The following is a 16,989-nucleotide window of genomic DNA, read 5'->3' as shown; positions in this document are numbered from 1 at the left end:
ATGAGGCTAATGGCGATGCTGCTGAAGTTGATTTTGATGATGACGATGCCGATGGCGACTACCCACTTAATGCCACCCAACATTTCTAAATGCGTCTCATTTTCATCTTTTGTTTTTCACATATTCAGACCAAAGGTCTCTAGAATGCCATATCATTAAGATGCTTTCTGTTTGGCTTCATATTGGGTGCAGGCGGTGGGGTAGCCGAGTGGTTAGAGCGTTCGCTCGTCACGCCGAACACCCGAAGTTCGATTCCCCACATGGGTGCAGTATAGTGGTTGGTTGATTTGTTGCTAAACGCCGCACTCAGCAATATTCCAGCTACATGACGACGGTCTGTAAATAACCGAGTGTGGACCAGACAATCCATTGATTAATATCATGAGCATCGGTCCACGCAATTGGGACCGATGACATGTATTAACCAAGTCAGCGAGCCTGACCACCCGATCCTGTTAGTCGCCTTTTACGACAAGCATAATGACCTTTTACAGCAAGCATGGGTTGCTGAAGACCTACCGTAAACCTATAGAAAGTGTGTTCTGTGTTGTGATTGGCTTATTTGGGTGGCATGACCAAATGTCAAAGGGTGAAAATATGATTTGCATTCCCTGAAGCAAGCGACCGAATCACTGTGTAGGAAATAGAGATTACTACACGAGTATCTGACAGGCACGAGTGCAGTAATCTGTTTCTTACACCCCCCAAAATCGCACCTTTTTAGCATCGAACCGATGAATTTTGTCTATTCTCATGATTGCAGTAGCGCATTAATACATGACACCACTACTCATAAATAATGTGACCCTACACTAAAAGGTTTCCGTCATATCTGGATTATCAAGGCGATGATGAAAATACAGACTAGACAAACACAAAGAACACGCTGGGTGCCAAGTTGAAAGTTTACACCTCGAAGAAATTACCAAATATGTACAACAATGTTTACTTCCGCATGACATCACTTCCGATGACCGACTTATACAAAATGGCGTGTTCACTCACAACAGTACGTGGGATTTCCAGAAGAGGATTTTCGTTGATAGAGGGATCGTATACACATAAATGGGTCACGTAAGCAATCAGAAGCATTCTGACAATCTGCGTACTGTTATTTGTTTACCATGTTTTCCAATGTAACAAAGAGAATTAGTCAGAAATGCAGATAACTACCGTCATCGTTGTGCGTGATTTAGCGTCAGTCATTGCGCCACACAGGACGGAAACTTTTGTAAACGGCTTCTGTTGAATTTACCACATCATTGTAATGTATATATGTGTAATTTCATAATTAGTGCTGCGATACTCTTCCCATGAAAATTCTCAAACGCGTGATCGAGCCAATGTATGCAACAATTAGACGAAAGTACCTCTAAAAATGCTACACAGTGTTAAATCTGAATTTTGCTTTGTTTACATTTCAGCAAGTACAGTTTTCCGAGCACAGTTTTCGTTTCCATACCTAATTTATTTCGCATGATTTCATCTAGATAATTTGCATCGGTGACCAAGACCATTTATCCATTGTTTCGAAAATGTATTAGGAATTCAGGGATGCATGTAGAGCAGCTGAGGTTGAAATTTACCTGATCGAATAGGCGTCTCATAACCGGCATTTTGTAAACACAATCCAATATGGCGGAACGTACACTTCGGCGTTCGTGTATGCGTATTTGCCAAAACATTCTAAACGATTCTAGGCTGATCAGCGACGTTTCAGAATTATCAGTAGTGATTTGATACCCGTGAACGCTAATATGCTATTTTTCTTCTTTAATTATTCGAGTAAATATCCGATATTTAGATTTCTAAACACACAGTAAATATTTATATAACGCCGTGAATTGTGATTTGGCGAGATTTACAATGTACCTAATTCTCAGAAGTCACTTTCAGTAATTTTGAATTGCCTTAAATGACAGTAAATGATAAACAGAAGGGGACATTCAAAACTGTGAAGTGTATTACATTGCGTGATGTATTTTGAATTTTATTCGATTTCGAAGTGAGGGTTGAAGAGGAGGGACATTCGACTGAAGCACGAGCAACTTATAAATGACTTACACTCAGGAAAGTAGTCCGTCATCATCTGATCGCAGGGGTCATTAGCAAAATAACAATCACCATAGCAACAACAGAACGTTCGATGTTGACGCCTCACAACCGAGTAAGTACGTGGTGTTATAGAGTGCGCATTTTTTTTCTAAATAAAACAATAGGTTTACAATATCGATAAATACAATGTGTGTGTCTGTTTCCGGAATGTTATCGAGTATTTGCATCTTGGAAATTTTCATTCGAGCCCCTCAAGCTAACGCTTTTGAGTTTCGAGATGAATTTCCAAGATGCAAATACTCGAAAATAGACACACACATAGTATTTATCTTCTAATTCTACCCCGGAATCTTCACGGGGCAAAGGTGTTAACTGACTTCATGAAACTGATCTTTTATAAAGTCAGTAAAGTTAAAACCTTTGTCGCGGTAAGATGAGTGTCCTCAGTCGTGATAGGGCTGGGATATTGCTGAAAGCGGCGTTTTACCATTTTCACTCATTGAATCATTTAAGGTGAACAACACAGAGTTCGCTAGAAGCGGCGTAAAACCATGACCCATGAAGACCCAGGGTAGAATAAGTATTCAGCAACCCATGCTTGCCGTAAGAGGCGACTTTGCTTGTCGTGAGAGGCGACTAACGGGATCGGGTGGTCAAGCTCGCTGACTTGGTTGATGCATGTCATCGTATCCTAACTGCGTGAATCGATGTACATGATGTCAATCACTGGATTGTCTGGTCGAAACTCGATTATTTACAGACCGCCGTCATATAGCTGGAATATTGCTGAGTGCGGCATCAAAACCACACACAAATAAACACTCACTCACTCACTCATATTGGCTGCAAAACTGCACACTAAAACTCAGAATTGACAGAAGCTACATGATCATACAGCCGGGCAATCCAACACCGTGTTTTCTGTTAACAGAAACCAAGAAATTGATTTTTGTTGTAATTATTTCAGTCAAATAAACATGCCAATAATGCGCTGTCGCTAATGCACCCAAATCGACTTTGCAGCCATTACTGTTGATAAAACACCCGAACACACCGTGTGTCGAGCAGTGTATTACATATTTACTTTAACATCCGGATAAATAGAAAGTTTTCCAATCAGAAAACTTTAATCTTAAAATGAATTTACCTCAGATCTGTTACGCATGGCATGCTGTGAACGATGAAGTTTGTCCCCATGTCAATATAACACACATTTAGTTTCTTCAAGAGTAATGGAACATGACAATGGCCAATATTAGCTGCAGAATTAGTTGGAACACATTATCTGGATCCTTTATTCTGTGCGAACAGAAGACAGAAAATATCCGCCCAGTGATTGCTTAATGCCAATGTACAAATATTTGACGTGCATTATCCGACTCGGCAGCCTTCGGGTACCTTCACAAAAGATATTGTGAATCAAATGGGAATGTAATACTGCCATGTGTTGGGAGTTTAAGTCCGGAAATCGTAATGATTGTTTACATTGTAGGAAGAAAAACGAATAATAAGTTAAAATACAGGACCCGTGAAGATCCGGGGTAGAATAGGTCTTCAGCAACCCATTCTTGCCGTAAAAGGCGACTATGCTTGTCGTACAAGGCGACTAACGGGATCAGGTGGTCAGACTCGCTGACTTGGTTAATACATGTCATCGATCCCAATTGCGTGGATCGATGCTCATGATGTCAATCACTAGATTGACTGGTCGAGACTCGATTATATACAGACCGCCGTCATATAGCTGGAATATTGCTGAGTGTGGCGTTAAACAACAAACCAACCTAAAATGCAGGATAGTAAGCAGGTGACATGACACATTGTATCACACGAATGTTCAGCTTGGCTGCGAATTATTCAGTTTCTGTTTTTCTCCGAACCCTACATTTACATGGCTTTAATTGTCGTGGATGTGTATGGCATCATCAGTGGGGCAACGAATGGAAGAGGGAGAATACGTTTAATCGAAAATGATCAACTTAAGAACAAATTAGAAATATTGTTATGAGTGAGTGAGTTTAACAATATTCCAATCATGCAACGACATGGAGACAGAAATGACTTGAATTGGGCCTTCGTTGTGACGTGACATGCTTTAACGACTAGTCCACCCCACTGCCCGAAAGATTGGCATGCAGTTGACAGGACAAGATGATGTGACTGATAATTGGCAATTTTACTTGGATTACGAAAAGAATATTGGCCCCAAGTAAGATTTGCTTGTCGTAAAAGGCGACTATTGGATCGGGGGGCTCGCAGACCCATTTCTTGCATGTTATCGTATCCCATGATGCTCCTAGTGTCAATAACTGGATTGGCCGGTCCAGACTTGAAATTTTGTACAGACTGCCGTCATATATATGCACTATTGTGAGTGCGACGTTAACAAAACAAACGAACACAACAAAACGTGTTAGAGCCTCCTGGTATAGGGTCTCATGCTCGAGCTGCAATGGCTTATATGATCAAAATGGACTGATTTTGTTAATTTGTGAACGTTACATGTATGTTAATTTGCTAAAAGAATCAGTTTGGGTATAACACAGGCACATGTTAGCAACCTTCTCTAAACCCATCAAATCTGTAATATTAATTCGAATAACGTTCACTGGATCATTGAATTAGGATAACACAGGCTACATTTTCTCATACTGAAAGAGAGTTTGACAAGTCGGAGAGTATTTCATGGTTCTTGAAAAAAAAAAGAATTTCGATTACATTGTGTGCACACATCGCGATCGCCCACAATAATAAACAGACTATCCATCACAATATCGAAACGTTCTTTTAGACGTCTTAACGACATTTTACATCAAATGTCTTAGAAGGACATTCTTATCCAATGTGACTATTTCGTTTTCGTATTCATTTATTTGCTAACCCGTGAAGATCATGGACAAAATTGGTCTTCAGCAACCCATGCTTGTCGTAAGAGATCGGTTGGTCAGGCTCGCTGACGCAGATTCATACAGTTTGCACATCGGTTTTTTCGATTCATACCTCAATGAACCGAAAAAAGATACACAGTCTATCCTTCAGTGCTTATTAGTCACTATCACAATTAAGTTTTGGCGAATCTGTGAGCGTATACTGTGCCACCAGTGGCACCAGTCAGAAACACATGCGAAGGAAAGTCAATTGTTAACATAAAATCTCGGGAACAGGTTAAGATAGAGAACTGCATCGGACGTCATATTTGTCACTGATGCATCAAATCTGGAAATGTCCTCCACATTTGCGCCATCCCATTTTTTTAAAGCTTTATTAGGGACGTTATTTGTGTCACCTTGATCAAACATCGTCCATTTTAAAGGCATTCGTGAGTAGAAAACTATATGCTTTGTAAGTTAAACATGCCAAACAGAAGCATGCTGTGCTGCAACAACAAACGCCGACGGTAAAAGTATCAGCATGGCGTGGATGGTCACTGGATGAGACTCTGAGACACCTCACTGAGTAGTTTAACGTGTACAAACCTGCGTGATGTTCCATAAAAACGACGCCTGCGCTGTTGCTTCACTGACGGAGGAACAACCGTCTCCGAGGATGGCGATTTTCGTCGGGGGATCATACAGAAGCCTGTACATCTCATTGATTCCCAATCCTGGGTTGCACTGGAAATGATGAAGACGGAGACATGATGTTTGACAACCAAGCACAAAATTATTTTTTTCTGTGTGACAGAGTTGGTTTATTTTTATAGTGCCGGATACAACTAATGCATCAGATGACGTGTTACATTATAACTGTAGGAGCACTAATCATCGCGTACACCTCAAACAAAGTTCTGTCTGCCATTTTCAACATTATCAATAATTGTTTTCAGTGGCGCAGTTTGGGGTCGACAACACGTGGATATTACATATTGGTAACGTTGTTATCAAGATAATGCTTCTTCTCATTTGCATCTGCGATGTCGTCCCAAGGGAGCCACATTCTCGACATAAGGCATGACCAAAGCCGCTTTTAAACTTTAACTGAAATTATTGGCAGCGTCAGTTAGGCTGTAAACCACGAAAATCTACCGATTAGTAGCACAAATGTCCATATAAAATCAGCTAATGATTGCAATAATAGGGAGATGGGAAGGAATGGGGAGAGTATCATTGTTTCCCTGGATTATGAATTATTCTTCTGGCCGTGGGATTAACAGGATAATCTTTATTTGTATGTTAATGTTCCTTCAGTTAGGAAAGTCCTAACGAGAACTGTTTTTGTGTTGCTATTTATTTGAACTGTTAAAGGCCTACTTCCCTTACAATAGTGGACCTCTCCCAAAGATGGCAAAATATTGACTTGAAGCCGTTGAAACCCTACAGCACTTTGACTGCTCTTTTGAAAATATTTATAGTTCAAAGGCATATTTTTATGCTCAGTTTTTACTTCATTTATTTCAGGGATTTCAGACAGTAAAGTCAATATTCAAATAACATTCATGAGTAGATATTTTGCAAAGAAATTCTAGAAATTCAAATCTTCTGATTCCTGGGTAGAATAGGTATTCAGCAACCCATGCTTGCCGTAAAAGGCGACTATGCTTGTCGTAAAAGGCCACTAACGGGATCGGGTGGTCAAGCTCGCTGACTTGGTTGATGCATGTCATTGATCCCAATTGCGTGGATCGATGCTCATGATATCAATGACTGGAATGTCTGGTCCAGGCTCGATTATTTACAGACCGCGGCCATATAGCTGGAATATTGCTGAGTGCGGCGTTAAACAACAAACCAACCAAACCAATCAAATCTTCTAACGTTTAACGAGTCCATCTGTGAACGTTATAAGGCGATACGAGTGGAGCCAGGACCTGGTGAAGGAGGGGAATGTAGAAATATGGTTATCTGGGATCATTAGCGCTGTCACCACAAATGTTTCAATATTCTCCTTGTATACCTATGGACTAAAGCTCGCAAAGGGCACTACGAACAAAAGAGTTCATCAGTGGGAGAATGTGTAGAACATTATTCATTGGAAAGATGGAGTGATTGACAACTAGTACAAATTGTGTTCGATTTTGTTGATTTCTATAACATCTAATATTCAGTAGCCTAACGGTATCGGGTGGTCAGACTCGCTGACTTGGTTAATGCATATGATCGTGTCCCAATTGCGTGGTTCGATGTGCATGATGTCAATCACTGGATTGTCTGGTTCAGACTCGATTATTTACATACCGCCGTCATAAAGCTCGATCATTGCTGAGTATGGCGTTAGAGAACAAACAAAAGCAAACTGTATATATACACACGATGAATTATATAAATGAAGAAATGAAAATAAAGTAACAGATGTTAGGTAATTTCAAAATTCAAATATTAGAATTCTGATGGAGATTTGCTATAGTAGTAGAACAAAATATACACAAAGGTTATTGCCAGTGCTTTGCAGATATTGTGGAGTTATTGGCAAGGAGAAAGTATTCGTATTTTTAAAAATAAATGTCTGAAAAATTACCTTGAATTTTATATTTACTTTATTTACTCCACTAAATTTACATTAGACGTGTCATTCGATGACATACGTCACACGCCTGCACAGACACGTGTCCACAGCAGGGATCTGTCAAACTCATAGTTAAGTCGACCCGTGAAGATCCGGGGTAGAATAGGTCTTCAGCAACCCATGCTTGCTACAAAGGCGTCTATGCTTGTCGTAAAAGGCGACTAACGGGATCGGGTGGTCAGGCTCGTCGACGACGTTGATGCATGTCATCGATTCTAATTGCTTAGATCGATGATCATGATGTCAATCACTGGATTGTCTGGTCCAGACTCGATTATTTACAGACCGCCGTCATATAGCTGGAATATTGCTGAGTGCGACGTTAAACAACAAACAAATAAGCAAACATAGTTCAGTCACCCTCCGCTTGGTTAGCATGAGCTGGGCTAATATTTTTCTCCAGTGGGAGAAATACTCGGACCTTTAAATATAATAGGGCAGACTCCATGACATTTTAATGGAAATTCAACTAGTAATAGAGCGTCACAGATCCGCTTCACTAAATCCTTTGTAGATTTTAGAGGATTACATGTACAATAGGCGCTGAGTCGCGATCATAATCATCCAGGCTTGATTATTCAAAATTCGCCATTAAAACAGATGCCATATTGCTGACAACGTTTAAGAAAAAACAATATTTCCTCACTCGTCTTAACATCGTATTGTAGCTATATATGCAAGCAAGAAGTAGCACTAAAATCATATTAATGGAAAAAGTAATTAGGTTATGAAGAACGTGATATATTTGCAAAGTCCGCTAATAATAGCGTAAAGTTCTTAATGTTCTGGAACAAAACAAATTTGCACATGAAGTAGAATGTCACGCTAGAAAAGATCTCAAAATTGAACACAAGTGAAAAGAGGGTATTATAAGCACACACGGATTTACAGATGCTCAGGGTTCTAATACAGAAGAATTAGGTATGATATTAATAAAACTTCGAATTGTCAGTGTCTCCACATGTATCAAATATATTTACACGTGCTCTGTCACAATTAATCAGACAGACTCCTCCAGCTCTGAGCGTTGTCAGTTATACCAGGATCATGTATGAAGTAGGTTAGCAAACCAGGAACTTAAGATTTGATTTGAGAGTACTCTTGACTTAATAGCGCCTACGCTTGTTTCTTTAAGACGACCGACACAATCGAGATTGCACTGCTCTGCACGAAAACATCATTGCAGTATTTTAATAAGCTTCCGATTATGTCTGCATCGCGTATCTTGTTACCATGCTGTTCATCAAATACACCTTATCAAGCAATAATACAAGTCAAATTAACAAAATTACTGTTGTGGTACCGCGGAAAAAATTACCACAATAGAAGTCTGGATCAAATGAGATCAATTGATCAGGTCAAGTTGATTAATCAATCAAAGCTACTGGTTTTAATGAATATCGTTAACCTACCTTAGTATTCTTCCATTCCATTATGAGGTTATAATTAGGTAGGATATCCGTCCGTGCATTGATATGATCAAGAGCCATCTCAGCAGCCGTCAAAGCGCTTTCTCCCCCTCCCCATCCTCCCGTGAGTGGAAAAAGTCCAAGGATTGTCAGATTCCGAAGACCATTGCTGTATTGAAGGCTCCCTAGTGTCTGGAGATCCATAGTCACAATGATGAAATAGAAACTGAGGAATGCTATAGTTTTATAATTGGCCATCATGATGTCAGACTCTGAGATGCGTCAAGTCTTACAAGGTTTGTAGCAGCAACCACACAATCTTGTTGTAGGATGAGGATAACGTGACACGGAGACTGGGGCTTTGTCCTCAACACGTATGAATAAGTGCGCGTCTGGCTTCTTAAGCGATGCTGTTCACACACTTCTATAACTGTAGCTCTCCTTGGGGCTTGAGGATCCTGGCACTATAGTTGATGAGTATCAGCTCGTAACCAGACAAATATCATCGATTGGCAAGGTAATTTTAGTGTAAACAAGGTCAGGCTATTTGTAACACATCTCTCCAGTGTTACACCATTAGCGAGAATGTAATAAATTAAAGGTTCATAAACGTTTTAACTGTGGAAGGAAGGCCACGCCACACAGGTCGCAGCCATCTGCTGGATTGGGAATTATGCAGCGCTAAAATTAGCAGGTCAGTAAACGTTGATTGGGTAGGTAAATAGTCTCTTGATCACCAGTTAAACGTCAGCCATCTGTTCCAGACTTGCTGTGGGCAGAAATAAAAGAAATGAACGGGTGTTATAATGACACTGGTGTTCATAGTGCATAGTGTCAATAAAGAGTTCCTTTAGCAATGTTAAGTTGCTGCCTAGGGCAGTGTCTGGTTTAGGGATAACATATCAACTACGTCACAATAAATATAAACTGGTTATTCGCGAAAGCTTCTCGTGTTAAGTATACAGCGCTAACCCATCATGTCCTGCACTGATATCGAGAGTTGTAGACCGTTTTGATACACAAGCATTATATGTCATGAGAAGGTGAATGCATTCGTCTTTTAAGGTGAAATTGTTTGAGTCCGAATCTCCTTGATGCCATAAAAGCCCGTAATCCGGACCATTGCCGTTGTAATGTTTCTATACGCTAACAACTCGTTGATATGGAAATGTGTTTGTAAGGTTGGTGTACCCGTAACAATTGCGACTGGACTAACGTGGATTCGTTGTTCTTGAAATCACGTCGGGTTAATGCAAATCGTGTCAGATTTCGACATCCAACACTTAAAAAACCTGCAATCAAGGGATAACTATTTCAAATGATCATCGCTTAAGGATCTTTTTAATAGTGTAAGTCCTCATTTAATTATTAGATTTTTAAAAGAAATTGAACTGATTACTTAATTCTGATGTACATAGTTGTTTCTCAAATTGGTAGTGTCTAATTGTTAACTGAGTTTGTTATTGGCTGTGCCCTTGACGTGGGTTAAAGTACTTTAAAATACACCCTGAGAGGGTACAGTAAGTCCAAATCATTCGAAGTGCGTTATTCCTATCAAAGTTTTAATCGGGGGTTGCATGTTCTTTTAAATTTGGATAAATTTCGTAATCGTTGCCAACAACTGAAGGAATGATGTAAATCCTGCTGGGGTCCTTGCAGGTAGCAAAGGTACTGTAAGTCCCCATGGTCCCTAGTAAGGTGATCTACCTTCAGTTACTAAAGATCTATAGCTCTTTTTAATGATGTATTGTACTGTCTAGCGATGTATTTTTATGGTTCCATTCTTCCAATGGTTCCAATCATAATCTGTGATACGTCTAGTGATTTTACTGTCCCTTGTTGGCAGTTTTTTTTATAGTTATCATGTATTTATTATGTATATTATGTCTTTGAAAGTCACGATATGGCCGAAATATTGCCAATGAGACTTAAAACTTTAACTCACTCGTATCGTTGGAGTATACATCAGAGATGTTTTGACACATGTACACAATGAGTTGTCGGAACTCATGCCCTTGATCTGTAAATCAAATCACGTTTGGCATTAATGCAATATTTCAGACTGAACCCGAGCCCTCCGGCCCTAAACCGTACGAGGTTTACGTGTGTTGCGACAAACTGTGTGCGGCACTGTCTAATAAATCCCAAGTTGTGTCAAACATATGTATATGTGTTGTAATGAAGTGCAAAAACAAACTTCCCCTGAAGCCATAATCTTATCTACGCTTGTCTAGTGCCGAGTCATAACTAAACGTTGTGAAGCAATATTGAATTGGTCAGCTAGGGAAGAATACCTCTCCGCTGGGTTGTACCATGACTAAAAGAGAGAAAAGCTCCATAAACAATAGTCCTGTCATGGCAAGTGCTCATTTACCTCTGGATATCGTGTAGCAATTTTGAACTGACTAACAATGCAAGACTATCTCTTCGCCAGGATGGACGTCCCAAAGACATCAATATTGTTGGAAGTCCTTGTAGCAGCGATGTGGGGAAATATAATGCATTTTAGAACAACTGGAATCAACCATGTGAGAATACGGATGCCGATGATTTTAGATCACTTTTCATCAACCATGTGAGAATACTTCCTTCTAAAGATTTTAGAGCAACTGGAATCAACCATGTGAGAATACGGATGCCGATGATTTTAGATCACTTTTCATCAACCATGAGAGAATACTTCCTTCTAAAGATTTTAGAGCAACTGGAATCAACAATGTGAGAGTACTGATTTCAAGGATTTTAGATCGCCTTGGACGCGAGAATAACTAATGCCAACGACCTTAAGAACAGGAATCAACCATGTGAGAATTCTGATGCCATCGATTTTTAAACACCTGGAATCAACCATTTGAGAATACTGATACCATCGATTTTAAATCACCTTGTTTCAACCATGTGAGACTAAATAATGCCAACGATTTTAGAACAACTGGAATCAACCATGTGAGAATTCTGATGCCATCGATTTTTAAACACCTGGAATCAACCATGTGAGAATACTGATGCCATCGATTTTAAATCACCTTGTTTCAACCATGTGAGACTAAATAATGCCAACGATTTTAGAACAACTGGAATCAACGACGTGAGAATATTGATGCCATCGATTTTAGATCACTTGAATCAACGATGTGAGAATAACTAATGGCATCGTTTTTAGAACGACCGGAATTAATGATATAAGAATACTAATGCCAACGATTTTAGAGCAGCTGGAACCAACAATTTAAGAAAAGCTAAGGTCAACGACTGTAAAACGACTGGAATCAATGCTATTAGAATAACTAATTCCAATAGTCTTAGAACCAACGATGTGACAATAACTGGAATCATCCACGGGAGAAATATTGGTGTTAGCGATGTTAAAACAACTGGTACTCGCAACGTGACACGCAACGTTAGAAGAACTACTATCAACGATGTCCTAAAAACAATTGATGTCATCGAAGTCATTGAGTTAGGTTCACGCTGCTTTGAACAATATTTCAGTTACATCTCGTCGTGTCAGCCTGGTGTGGCAGGAAAGCCTGAAGTGATGCAGGTATCAGACGTTGTATTTGTGCGAAACTGACGAGCACGTCATAGTGCTGAGGAACTAGAATCATAAAATGGTCGAATCTTAGATTCGAAGACGCGATCATCTGATTATAGTATGCCAAAAGGACTCATTTCGGCACAGCCATCGTGCTTCAACTGCAGACCACTGAGCTACACGTGCGTCTTAACGATGTTATAACAACTAGTATCAACGATGTTATAACAACTAGTATCAACGACGTGAGAATTAGACATATAGAAATAAGATGTTAGAAAACTAGTGTCAACGACATGAGGTTAATTTTTGTCTGTGATTTGAGTGAACATTTTAAAACAAAATTGGTGGTATGATGACAATGATTCTAATTAATAATTATTTTTAACGAGTTTTTACATAAAATTGCAGAAGTGAAACTAAAATGTAACAAATGTTAGTGTTCTTATTTTCTAGTCGGTGAGAGGCATTTAGGAGTGATACACATAAGGAAGCGAATTGATGGATGTCAACTTCTAAATTTAGGAGAAACACAACGTTTCATAGTTTATATGCTTACTCCTTCATCATGTCCTTACGTCTTTCACCTGATGAAGGAGTAAGCATATACGCCGAAACGCTGTCTTCATCATAATAATGAAGTTGACGTCCCTAAATTCTCTTCCTTCTTATTTTCTGTCCACGTTACTGTCATGTAAACTGACTTCCATGCCGAACCATTAAAGTATGTAAATGCGAAACAGCAATAATAACACGCCAACTTGGGAAGCCACAGTCGCCATGGAAATAAATGTCATTCAGAGATGATGAAAACCAGTTCCGCAGACAGATTAAAGTGAAACTATCAAACCAGTAGGTGTAATATCTAATAGAGTAATAAAACGTGGACGCAACTGTCGTTTAACGCCTCAGGCACCTGTCACGTGGACGGATACATCCTATGTACGGCTTATTGAAAGCAAGCTCTTGTAAAGAATGTGGAAAGCACTACATGTGATATATAACGCTTCCTACTGTACAACCCTCCTTTAATATCCACCGTGCATTTTAAATTGAGATTTTATAGGCGGTAAGGTTTAGGTATTCAGGAATAACAGCCGTGTATTATATTCGGTTCGTGACACTACTCGGTCATTAGAAAGATCAATGTCGAAACTGTTGGAATAGAATGGTACCATGTTGGAGGATATCATCAACATACATGCCAATTTAGAATGAAGTGTTTCAGCCTTCACAGCGCCGGTCGCAGTTATAGCTCCCTTGGCTGTTAGCAAAAAATATATAAAATATCAGAGAGCCGCTTTCATTAATCGTAAGTAGGCGTTGATGAATAAAGTGGCTCAACTCCAAAACTGTTCTGATGTGGTAAACCATTGTTTTATTAACGTTAGGTCTTGATCAAATAGATTTGCGGACAGATGTCAGAATATCAAATCTAGAAAACGGAATAGATATTTCCCATGCGGGATGACAAAATGGTTTCAAGCAGTAATACGTAGCTATTAGTGACTGTTGGGCAGGGGACATGTGTACTATTTTCTAGACAAATGAATGATCCAAATGGGGCTACGTACACAGATACAGCAGATATCCGATATGGTGTTAATATTGATTTGTCCAGTAGCATACATGTATATTGCTAAGTCGTGACCTCCATGCATTATCGCGAACGTACACATTGCAATTTTGTAAGGAAATAATATTTGTATTGTCGTTTTATGAGCCATTTCATTTTCACTGTTTTTTGTCAAAGGAAACAGAGAAACACAAAACCTCTTTCACACAGACAGTATTCCTAATTATGAATTATTTAGTAAGCTGGTGGATAGCTATAGTGTTCTACAAACAATGAAAGTTCGGCATGGCTGCTGTGATACACATTGGATAACTTGAAGTAGTTTTCTATGTGTACCTGACAGAAAGCTTACATGATAGAGTGACATTTAGCGAGCTATAACGTATGAAGGTACATGCTATTCAGAAAATAAAGTTACATACCTTCACCAGGTCTCTTTAAAGTAACATATCTACATCCACCATGATATACAAGATTATCTCCATATCAGAGTGAGCAATCCGACACCACGAATGGAACAATCGCAACAATACTCCGATTGCAGTACAGGTTTCGACTTTAAAGCTGTTCTTGCAGTGGTTGGTGACTTCTTATTCACAGCCTTGTCCCTTCCTTTGAAGCAATGGTAGATGAGTGACACTGCCTCCTTCTTAAAGTGATAACCTTGTCAATTGTTCAAAAGCATTCCAAATACGTGTGACTGGTCGAAACAGCGATAAAGAATAAATTTCCTTTAAGATGAAATCAAGGAACAGCTGTACTCTCATGCACGGTCAGGCAGGGGTTGAACTACAAACAACGTATATTTCCCCTTGTAACGTCCAGCAACGGCGATAATAAACGTGCAGTACCATTTGTGCGAATTCTGCCATCACGCTTAAAGCATTATCTTTCTGTAATTTCTCTCACTGGCCCACACTCCAGTGTGGATTCATCCGATTGGTTTACCGTAGATCGTTATGTTTCTCGATGCCCGAGCTCCATCCGTTGCTCCTGTTTCCGCGATGATTTAGAGCAAGCTAACGTAATTCTCTCGAGATCTGAACCTTTCAGCCATTATATTCCCATACAGGAGTGAGATAGGTACAGGCAGCGCGGTCGCCGACAATTGATTGGTGTTAACGAACAACGAATCACTTTTTCAAAAGCAAACATGAAATCTCGTATCTGTAATAGAATGAGATGGACGCTCAAAGAACGGATAGCGTTTTTTTGTTAGGTGGGCTTAATTGGAGAAGAGTTTATGAACTAGTGTTTGTTTTTTCAGGTGAACAGTTGATTTGCCTTTGCATGTATTTGTTGCGAGTGCCTCCGGTGGAGCAGCATACGCCCACCTTTTTGCGAACACCTGGTATTATCACTATTTGATAGTGATTCATGAACACATGCTCATGATAAAAGTCAGAATCGTACAATCGACTCTGCTTTCAGCAGAGGTTTCTTATGAATAAGGCAAGGGTGTTGTCGCCTTTATTTGTTATGTATGTGTTTGAAGTAATATAATTAACCGTTGCTTCCAAAACATAAACCACACATCTCATTGAACAATTTCACAGTGCTGTTCAATTATGGACTCTGATGAATTTGTTAAATGAAGAATTCTATTATTGACCGATTGAAGTGTAAATGTTGTGGAATCGTATTCCGAACATGTCAGCGTAACTATTAGCTGAAACGCCAGGTTCGGTGCTCTTGATGTCAATCACAGAAGGATTGACTTTACCACACTTGATTATTTACAGACCGCCGTCACATAGATGAAAGATCACAAAGAAACGAAACAAAACAACATATTGAAGTTTTGATAAAACTATTCCATAAACATGAGTCGATGGTACGATTCCGACTTTATCATACGCATGTGTTTATGAATCACTGTCAAATAGTGATGATACCAAGTGTTCGCGAAAATGTGGGCGTATGCTGCACCACCCGTGGCGCCCGTCAGAAACCAAGGCACAGACAGACAGTAAAACCTTTTGAAAGCTTTGATGAGGCCATAATTATGGTAACACTGATGAAAAATCTTTGGTGAAAGAGTCGTATGATGCCCTTTGAAATCATGGTAGTTAGAGCATGCTCTATTGTACCTCACAAGTTGTGCAAAAGTAGACAGCAAAGGCTGGAGCTGCAGGAATATTGCTCGACATAAAAGGAACAGATGGCTCTTTGAAAGTTTAAGTCCTCGCTCTTGTCAAACAGCTTTGTGGGGGATGTTTTGTAACTCTGATTCTTTTTACATAGATCTAAATGTAAGACAGAGGAGGCGGCATCGCTGGTCTTATTTATTCCTAGTTCCGGTGGGTAAATCAGTAAAGGGCATAGGCCATGTTACCATTATCGAACGATATTAATCCGATTGTATTTGAATGATCACTATTACCTTGTTCAACAGAGTTCTACCGAATGAAGTTCAACTTCACCTGGACCATCTGTTCTGGTTGTCTTGTCAGAAAGGCATACTGAATACGACCCAAGATACATGATTATGCACAATTGCGTATCCACGTATCACTTCCGACGTATTGTCCAACAGTATTGATAGTAGCAGGCACAGATTTGATTGTGAATTCGAAACTTTACTATATTAGAATTAGTAGTGAATTATCATAAACATGACTTCAACGTATTATGTGACTAAATTCGCCATTGCCATCTTACATTTCACTAAGCAGGCGGTGGGGTAGCCAGTGATTAAAGCGTTCCCTTGACAAGATGAAGCTGAGACTTTGATTCCCCATATGGGCAAAATGTGTCAAGCTCATTTGCCACTCCGTGATATTGATGGAATATAGCTAAAAGTCACGAAAACCCATACTTGTCACTTAATAATATACAATAGCATGAAAACATTAAATGCGATTCGTTTTCAAATACGATGGATATTCGTTTGACCTTCATTAAACGTTTAT

General features: G+C 39.5%; 1 protein-coding gene across 1 annotated transcript in view; it reads right to left on the bottom strand.

The window, feature by feature from the left end:
- The window catches only part of LOC139448455 (gamma-aminobutyric acid type B receptor subunit 1-like), a 76,016-nt gene extending 66,706 nt beyond the window's left edge, over positions 1-9,310 (bottom strand). The window contains exons 1-2 of the mRNA XM_071230005.1: positions 8,970-9,310; positions 5,532-5,669 (exon numbers count right to left, since the gene is read on the bottom strand). Coding sequence (XP_071086106.1) covers positions 5,532-5,669; positions 8,970-9,227 — 396 coding nt within the window. The 5' untranslated portion in view covers positions 9,228-9,310. The remainder of the gene's footprint in view (positions 1-5,531; positions 5,670-8,969) is intronic.
- Between the last annotated feature and the right edge of the window lie 7,679 nt (positions 9,311-16,989).

Source organism: Haliotis cracherodii, unplaced genomic scaffold, assembly GCF_022045235.1.
Source record: "Haliotis cracherodii isolate W230 unplaced genomic scaffold, xgHalCrac1.p SCAF_7, whole genome shotgun sequence".
NCBI lineage: Eukaryota > Metazoa > Mollusca > Gastropoda > Lepetellida > Haliotidae > Haliotis > Haliotis cracherodii.
The sequence above is the reverse complement of the archived record's forward strand: the minus strand, read 5'-3'. Positions and strand labels throughout refer to the sequence as shown.